The sequence below is a fragment of the Neopelma chrysocephalum genome, unplaced genomic scaffold (genome assembly GCF_003984885.1).
Source record: "Neopelma chrysocephalum unplaced genomic scaffold, ASM398488v2 Primary Assembly neopelma1_97017, whole genome shotgun sequence".
NCBI lineage: Eukaryota > Metazoa > Chordata > Aves > Passeriformes > Pipridae > Neopelma > Neopelma chrysocephalum.
This window is the reverse complement of record NW_020925659.1, coordinates 75,681-84,747: the sequence shown is the minus strand read 5'-3', so window position 1 is coordinate 84,747 and position 9,067 is coordinate 75,681. Positions and strand designations below refer to the sequence as shown.

At 42.1% G+C, this 9,067-nt stretch overlaps 1 protein-coding gene across 2 annotated transcripts; it reads left to right on the top strand.

The window, feature by feature from the left end:
* The first annotated feature begins 2,699 nt into the window (after positions 1 to 2,699).
* On the top strand, positions 2,700 to 6,892 carry LOC113961017 (cryptic protein-like). Of its 2 annotated transcripts, XM_027671007.1 has the most exons (6): positions 2,700 to 2,952; positions 3,097 to 3,146; positions 3,255 to 3,431; positions 4,250 to 4,364; positions 4,476 to 4,585; positions 6,405 to 6,892. In XM_027671007.1, exons 1-6 carry the CDS (start codon positions 2,930 to 2,932, stop codon positions 6,527 to 6,529), a joined length of 600 nt encoding a protein of 199 aa, XP_027526808.1. In that variant the 5' UTR covers positions 2,700 to 2,929; the 3' UTR covers positions 6,530 to 6,892. The 2 variants fall into 2 exon arrangements, with proteins under 2 accessions (XP_027526808.1, XP_027526809.1); XM_027671008.1 differs by lacking the exon at positions 3,255 to 3,431.
* Positions 6,893 to 9,067: the final 2,175 nt, after the last annotated feature.

Below are 9,067 nucleotides of genomic sequence, written 5' to 3'. Positions count from 1 at the left end.
GTCGTTACAACAGTACTTTAAAACACGTGATAGGTTTCAAGCAAGCACCTAAACCTTCACAAGTTTAGTTTAGGAGTCCTTGTCAATCACAGCTGGTGGAGGCAGTCAGCATAATGGGGAGAGTAATCTGTGTCTTCAAAATTGTTGCTGTTTAAGATAGGAAAACCAAAATCCCCTCCTGAATTAACATGTTGTGATTTTTACAGTAACAACTTTTCTGTTTTGAATATCTTAACTCCCAAGCGTTGGCATAAAAGTTCTTCTAGTGCTGATTTAGCTGAATTGCACACAAATTTACGTCACAGACACTCAGCCCTGAAAGACATAGTACTTTGATACAAGTCTAGGACAAGAATAGCTTTGCCTAAATGAGTTTAAATTAGTAACAAACATAAAACACACCATGAAAGAAGATGCCATGAAGTTAAAGAGTCAGCCTGTACCTGCAAGAAAAAAGTTGAACTTAGATCAGTTGGAGTCAATAGTTCTACCAGCACTGGGAATGTCTTATCCACCAAGTCTGATGTACCCCTGCAGAGTTTATTGAGTACCTCAACCCTCTCTATGTCCATTGTCACCAGCTCTCCCTTCTCATTTATCAGAGAGGGGGGTGTACTCTCATTGGCCTTTCTTTTTTGACTTGTGTGCTTATAGAACCCCTTTTTGTTATTCTTCACTTTCAAAGGGCCTTAGCTTTTCTGACTCCAACCCTACACGCCCTGTCCTCTCCTCAGGTCACCTGTCCCTGATTCTACTAGTTGTGCATTTCCTTCTCACTCCTCAGTTTCAGGAGCAAATCTTTGCTAAGCCGTGCTGGTTTCCAGGCTGTCTTGCTTGGTTTCCTAGGCTAAGAAAAGTGGCCTTAAACAGATGCCAGCTCTGGTCAGCTCCTCTGTCCCTAGTTTCCCCCAGGAATCTCATCCACTAATTCTTTCAACAGCTAGAATTCATCCTTTCAAAGTCCAGGCTCTTTGCCAGGCCACTGTTCCTTGAGATCATGAACTCAGTCAGAGTCCAGCCACTACAATCCAGGCTGCTCCAGCCTTAACCCTTCTAATGAGCTCATTAAAATGAGCAGCAGATCCAGTAACACTTCTCTTCTGGTTGGTTTGCCCAGTACCTGGAGCAGGGGGTTGTCCTAGATGCACTCCAGGGAGCTCCAGGATTGCCTGCCAGGTGGCTATGTTGCTTTCCCAGGAGACATCCTGTCATTCCAGCAGGATGGGAGCTTGCAAACACAATAATCCTGGAGCTGAAGCAAGAGGCCTCTCTAGCAGGTTCCCCTGATTAGACAGCCTGCAGCAGATCCCAGCCACACAGTGTCCTTTGTTGGTCCTGTCCTTGATTTTTACCCACAGGCTCTCAGCCTTCTCGTGGCTGTTTCTCAGAGGCAGCTCTTCACAATCCATCTGTTCCTTTACACCCCTTCTTCCCAGCCTCTCTCTTCTGGAAAGCTCACAGCCCTTGATTGCAGTGCTCCAGTTGTGTGTCCCACCACGTTTCCATGATAGCAGTTAGGTCACAGGTTTCTAATTGCACCATGGTTTCCATGTTCTCTCGCCTGTTGCCCGTGCTGCATGCAGTGGTGTAAGAGAATACGCCCTCAGAACACTCTCCACCTGCTTCAGTGCCAAGAGGGTGACTTTAATTAGGACAGCTCTCTTTGCAAATTAAGCCAGCCTTCGCACCAAATTGGATGAGAAATGATCACAGTTCAGGTGGGGCAAATCTGACAAATGACAGCCACAGGGAGTCACAAACCAGGAGATGATGATGTCTTTAGTCAGTGCAGCCATTTCTTCAGTGAAGGTCTGATCCATACACCTGATGTGATCATGTGTCTACCCAAGATGTAACTTGTACTGGCTTCGTTTGCACTGGTACAGTGAAAGCATCCCTCCTTCATATGCCCTTCCCTCCCACCAAAAAAACCCCCAAAACAAGCTGTATTGCTACAGTTCCCTGTCACAACTTAAGCACAGGCCATGTGCATTTTGGGGTACAGGCAATCTGAGAAAAAACTGCCCAGAGCTGCTTTTTTAGCACTGCCCAGAGGCAGGTCCTTTTGCTGATGCTGCTGAGTCATAGTAAAGTCGTGTGTGTGGTCCCAGCCCATTGCAGTGCACATGGAAAATTATATGTAGTTATCTGCTGATACTGCATGAACTCAGGCTAGGAATACTCAGCCTGAGACTCACAGGCCTAATTTTACTAATAGTAAAAAAAGTTTCAAAAAACGTCTCACAAGGTTATTATTAACAGCTCATGTGAGACAGCAACCTTCCTTCAAGAACCTCATATTGATTTTGTAGTACTGGGCTCTGAGGATCTGTGCTGCAAATTGGTACAATCTCACAAAGCAGGCCCCCGGTGGAAAACCCTGGCAAAGACAAGGCATGTAGGCAGAGTTGAGCCTTTTAACCTTCATTATATATACCTGCTGCAGTTTCTTATAATATATACTTTATATATACCTGCTGCAGTTCTGCAGAACAGTGGTTTTTCTGTTTTGGTTGGGGTTTTTTGGGGGTTTTTTCCCCACGCAGCATGCGGCGACTCAAAGTCCTTTATGCCAAGAACTAAGCTGGAGGTGAGTCCTTCCTGCCTCGGGCTGTTCGTTGTGCTCACGGGCACTTAACTCTGCCCCCAGCAGTGGATGCCCCCGCTTCGCTCCACCCTTCAGGGGCTGGCCAGGGATTCCCAGCTCGCCGGGATGATCCGTCCCTGCCCGCCAGGACCGCGGGGAGGGCTCAGCCAGCGGACCGTGCCCTTGGGACTCCTGGTGTGAGCTGGATAGCCAGAGAAAAGTTTCGTCCATCCCGCTTTCTCCGTCTTCTGTCGCCGTGTATGGTGTGAGGGGGCTCAGGACACCTTCCATCCTGCTGAAGCTTTCCCGGAGGACCCCACGGGAATTTCAGGCTGCGGGAAAATGTACTGTGAAAATCACGTTAGGTGAGTTCGCCCGAGCTGCCGGGGGACCTTCTCCAGCCAGGGATGCTCTTCCTTTAGTGTCTGAAAATTTCGCACACCCACCTTCATGTTAGTGTTTGTCTTGTTGGCGCGTATTTATTTCAGTTCGTGGGGTTTTTTTCGCAGGATTCTGTTCACTGTGACGCTGGTCTGGCAGGCCGTTCATTTAGGAAAAGGTAAGGGAAGCTTCGTGTTTCTCACCGCCCCGTCATGTTCCCCTTGCATATTTCCCCTGTGTATTTCCTTATTAACAACTCCCTTCCATATCTGCGCTTCTTGTCAAGGCCGCGGAAAAGAAGAAAGTGAAGAAGATGTGAAAAGTCTCAATGCCACAGCTCAAAAGCAGCAGCCCAAGAACGAAGGGACTTTTATAAATGCGCTCAATGACGTGAATCAGAGTTATGAAAGCAGAAAGCAACAGAGTTCCAGGTCATTGGTACCTTTCACTGGAATTACGGAGAGTAGGTAACACTATTTATGTTAACAATGCGCAAAATTGCTTTTTATTAAACTGTTGTCCTGGAATTTTCCAGCCTGTTGGTTTTCCGTGGTCACTCAGGAAATGGTGATAAAAATTTAAGGTAAAACTGGGGATTTCTCACTTGCGAAATGTGCTAATGAAAAGGGAATGATATCAGGAATCAGGAAGGATTTGGTCCCTTGCATCTACAAAAGTGTGAAATATCGTAACATTCTGTTCATTTTTTTCAAATTAACTATAATTCACGACAATAAAAAAGTTACTTTTAGGAAAAAAATAAAGTTTGAGCTGCACGTAAGCGACAGTACTAACGGGGGGGGAAAAATGCGGTCGGTTTCCTCCCACATATATTAAATTTTATATTGGTGGTCAATCCCAGGAGTCTGAGAAAGGCTGAAGGGAGGGTTCCCCTCTCAAAACTAAGTAACAAAGCATCCTTTATTCAAAAATAAGCATCGCTTTCCAGTAACTGCCTCATTTCTTAGTGTGATTGAAACCTCTGCCTGTCAAAGTGAAATATTTCACCCGAGTACATGATGCTGCTACAGGATTGCCAGGCTTTGCTCCTTCACCATCCTGTAATCCCTGGTAGTTTGTTTCTAATCCTTAACTAAACAAAGTGGGTTTAGCTGAACAAACACTCCTAACAGGCATATAATTTTATTGTCTCTGAAAACAATAAAACCAGATATCCTTTCGCTACTTTGGCAACTGGAGAGACCTGAGGGAACAAGGGAGGAAAAGGTGAGGTTCGGAGCACCCGGGATGCTTGTTAACATCTGTAATGTTGTCTTGCAGGCAAAAAACTGAGCAGACACTGCTGCCAAAACGGAGGGACCTGTATCTTAGGGACTTTCTGTGCCTGCCTAAAGCATTTCACCGGCAGATACTGCGAACACGACGAGCGGCAAAGGTAAAAAAAAAAAAAAAATCAGACCAAAATGGGAGGAAAAGTGAACGAGGTGCTCTGGATGGTTGTTTTTGGGATCAGGGATGTACCAAATGTCTCCCTTATCGTTGGCAGCAACTGCGGCAGCATCGCCCACGGCGCCTGGGTGCTGAAGGGCTGCTGGCTGTGCCGGTGCGGCTACGGGACCCTGAACTGCCTCTCGGAAATAATGCGGGACAACTGCGGTAAGAAACGGCATCAAATCGAACATTTTTGTCCCTTGGGTGGCAGAATTCCTTCTGCAACGGTGGGGCACTCGGAGGATGCTGTGTGTGTGCTCTATTCAAACTTCTACAGTGGGATGCTTGGCTTCAGAGGATGCATTAGTGAAACAGTGAACAGCACCGCTGTTGCCTGCGTAGTGCATCACGTTAAATACTTTCAGATCTTTACAATTCTGTGCAGTAGGAAACTTTCCACCGCTCTAATTGAAAATTACAGAGATTAGGTATTTCTCTGCTCTGCAAAATCTGCACATCTATGGCTTCTCATTTAACCAGCACAACTGAACCTCATCCAAGCATACAAAATATGTTTCTTAGACATAAGAGAAAAAAACCAGTAGTGTAAACTGGTGTGGTGTACGTAAAAACAGTATTGTATTAGAGAAACAAGTACTGAAAACTTTCATGTTCTCACATAAACTACTTAAAACACAGAATCATCAATCGTAACATGAATGACAAAACTAGTCTGAACCTTATTTTAAGATCTGTACCCTCATAACGTTCATATACAGAGTTAGACAGAGCACACTTCACACAGAAAACACGTATTCATGACCTGATCAGTGTAAAGTAGTGCCGTCCAGTCTCCTGAAAAACACTGTATTTAAGCCTTTCTACATCATCCTGTGAAAATCCCCGAATAAACGGATGAATATTTTTTAATCAGCTAGAATAAAGATTTAAAGATTTGGTTTAACAGGTATTATTTTCCATGGAGAACTGGCTACTTTGATCCAGACTGTTTTCAATACTCTCGAGATGACTAATGAGGGTTTAACAATATTTCCACTTCAGTGGCAAAATCAGTGGGAAATATTCTTGCCCATTCCACCCATAGTGCCTTAATCTCATCTTGTGCTTTCCTTCGGTTGTGCCAATATCACTGGTTAGCAGGGTGAGAAAACAACAGATCTAAAGATATTCAAGATTCAGTTGTACCCCGATGGTGAGCTATAGCAGCCTCTTATTTCCTGGCCAGATTCCTACCTGAGTAGCAGTGTCTTGAACCTGTGACTCCTGAGTTATGCCACCAACTTAAATGTAAATGCAAATTTTACAATACCAGGTGACATTCCTATCCTTGCAACCCCAGACAAAAAAAAAAAATAAAACACCCAAAAATTAAAATCCACCACCACAACCACTTTTTCCTTGAAGTTTTCTATACTGAGCAATTACATGTAGCATGCAGCTTGCTCATTAAACTCTTCGGAAGAGTTAAATGCTGGGGTATTCACCTTTGAATCAGCCCTATTGTTTCCCATTAAAGGAGCAAAAGACATAATGGGCCTCCCCGAGCTCAGTAAAAGCAGTCTGCTGCTCACTGCTCTTGAGCTCAGCTTAAAGAAGACAATAAAAGGTGTCAGTGGAGAATCCTCTGAGCAGCAGCTCGGTGGCTTTCACGTAAATGAAGGTTTGGCTTTGTGCTTGTGCTGCAAGGAAGGGTTAAAAGCTGATATTCAGGCTCCAGTGCATACCTCTTGTGAAGTTCTTCCTCTTGCTTTTGCTTGGTATTTACTTTTGATTATTCTGAGATTAATGCCTGCAAGAGCTGATAAGTGCTATCAGTTGCTCCTCAAACGATCATTGATGGGACATCTATTTACATCTCTCCCCTGAGAATAGTCCCTTTGATTGGCTTTAACAGCTGATACCTTTAACTTAAGTACCTGTGAGATGTCAGAGGACTTTTCAAGTATGTTAGAAAGTCTTTGTTTTCAAATTTACATGTTTATTTATTAACCATCTTATTTTCTCGATTTTTTTTTTTTTTCAGAACTGAAATCAGAAAAGGAGGAAATCACCAGACTGTATTCTAATGGGTTAAGATTACAGCAAACAGTGTTTGCAGTCGCTTGCCTGCTCACCATCCTTCTGGAGTTCTGCTGCTGGCAGTTGTGAAACTGGACAAGGGGATATTTATGAGGGTTGATGTAACCCTCACCATGACTCATACATTTTTCTTTTCCTATGACCTACAGAAGACTCTTCTACCTACGTGTTGGAGACATATTAAGATATATTAATTCATGCCGAAACGCTTGGATTATTAGAAATTCAGATTATATAAATGAGAAGTATTTATTATTATATTATTATATTATTACTGCTATCAATGTCTGATTGTAACGATTCTTTATTTCTGAATTACTCTTCTTCCAGTGGAAGCAAACACCCCCTCAGTGGTCCATGCCTTAAGTATTGTAACTTATAGCAATTTCTTTTGTACACAGTACAAGTATTTTAACAAATAAAAGCTGATTTCATTCCCCAAAAGCCGTATGTTTAGCTTTACTTAAACTTGAAAACTCTCACCTGCCATTTGTCATTATACTGTATCCTGTAAGAAAAGGGCAGGGTGGAACAAACAATCAGAAATTTGAAGAGATAAGGAGGGTTTTAAGAATAGATATCTTTAAAACCCTAATATAGAGAAGAACTGTAAAGGTTACATCGTCTTTCAGGTTTTATTATTATTTATTATAACTTAATTGTACATATGCACAACTTCAGGTAGCAGTATATATCTTAAGAACACACAGCTGATGGTTATTTGTCTTTTGGGGATTTGTTTTATTTCACATCCTAGAAGTATCAGCTCCTCTTTTCTTTTTTAAAAGGACAGCAAAAAGCAATTTCATTTAACTTTTTCTAAAGCAAAGCTGTCTTGATTTATGTATCATTTAAATATGACTTTCTAGGCTGTAAAATACAAAATGCTTGGACATGTAAATGAATCTTCGTGCAGGTTTATAAAACAACAGAAACAGGTTTGTTTTGAAAGAATTGCAAAGAGAAGCCTAAAATTTACCTTTATCCTTTTAGAGTGGAGCTACCGCATAGAAACAATCTAATTCATAATTTTGTTGACTAGAAAGACGTTTTTGATGAAGAAAATCCTTGATGTCTTTTAAAAGTTCAGTGTCTTTAATCCTTAAAATTTTTAATTGATTTATTGTGTGCCACAAATCAAGATGTTCCAGTTATTAAGCAAAGAACAACATAATCACCAACAAATGACATAATACTGTGGGTGGCTTTCAACCTATGACTACTCATAAACAGACTTTTACAGGGAGTCATTGTGTAAAAACATATTCATAATAAATTTTGCAAAGGATTCAGACTGCTCCTTTCCACACTCTAGATTTGAGCTGAAAGAGAAGGCTTCTGACTCTTCATTGCATTAGAAATTCTTATTAGTTCCCTCAAACTGGTCTGTACCTCTATGCCTGTGTTTCCAGGGACAAGCTTAGGATAATTAAATATCAAAGAGAACAGCTGGAGGAAAATAGTCATGCCTTTATTTGTCAGATGTTGAAATTTCAGGAATGCCATTGTGAAAACATCTTGGCTTGCCATGGAGGGTACCTGAGAAGCTGTGGGCAATACAGCTTGCAGTGTGCCTCAAATTGTCTTTGCTTTTTCAAGGGAAGCAGCAAGATATGTGAAAAATACATACTGCAGGAAAAAGAAATCTGAAGTACATGCTTATATTTTATCCCTATGTGATAAACACACATAGCCACTAAAGATTGCAATTAACAAAAGGAAAGACTGCTTTAATACAGATTTTACAACAGAACAACTATTTCTGTTGCAATAACACCCACAGTAGATTTAATCTGGAAAAGCTGGTCTGGAATAACTCCTTATGTAGATGAGCCTATGTGCCTGCAACAGTCACCCTGATGGAGCTATTCATTGTTGGGTCAGCCTTTCTTGCAGAATTAGAGCAATTGAAAAGTCTAGAAAAGCCACATTTTCCTGCTGCACCAAAACATCAGCCCAGGGCATCAAATTGGATGCAGCACAGCTCAGCTCCTACAGCTGCAAAACACTGTGTGGGGAACTTGGATGGGTAAGTAATTCTGATTATACCAGTGCAAATTACGAAGGGCTCTGAATCCTAAATTCTGAAAATTTTCTCCAGAAGCAGTGACAGAAGGTTTTTTCCTTGCTTGTTTTTAAGATAACAGCTCCTTTTCTTCCTGTCCTATGCCATTGCATTCCGCTACTGGAAAAATCTGAAAATTACTGCTTCAGGAAGGTTTTATATCGACCATGCTGTGGCAGAACATTCCCCCAGTGATGGTTAGTTGTGGAAGAGACTCGTCTGTCTTTGTGTCAGAGCTCTGGAAGTTGGGAGAAGTTGTGAGAAGTTGTGAGAAGTGCAGAATGAAGCACAGAATCTGTTGTCCTTGCATATTTCTGCAGCGGAGGCAGCCACAGGAGCTGAGTTTGAGGAGAAACAGGTATCTCCTTAAGTTAAAGAAAAACAAGAGGAAGAAAAAAACAAAACTGCCTTCAGAAGCAGTCCCATGCATAGTCTTGTTTGCAAATAAAAATGTAACCAAGAGGGACCAAAAGAGAAAGAACTGAGAACAAAGGAAAGCACAGAGTCACAATCTTTGCTTAGGTTAAAACTGTCTCCGCTTT

Excerpts from the sequence above, each read along its gene's own strand:
- LOC113961017 (XM_027671007.1), top strand. The coding sequence starts at position 2,930 with ATGTACTGTGAAAATCACGTTAG. Across the intron at positions 3,147-3,254 it reads GGCCGTTCATTTAGGAAAAG|GCCGCGGAAAAGAAGAAAGT; the intron begins GTAAGGGAAGCT and ends CTTCTTGTCAAG. Across the intron at positions 4,365-4,475 it reads GAACACGACGAGCGGCAAAG|CAACTGCGGCAGCATCGCCC; the intron begins GTAAAAAAAAAA and ends TATCGTTGGCAG.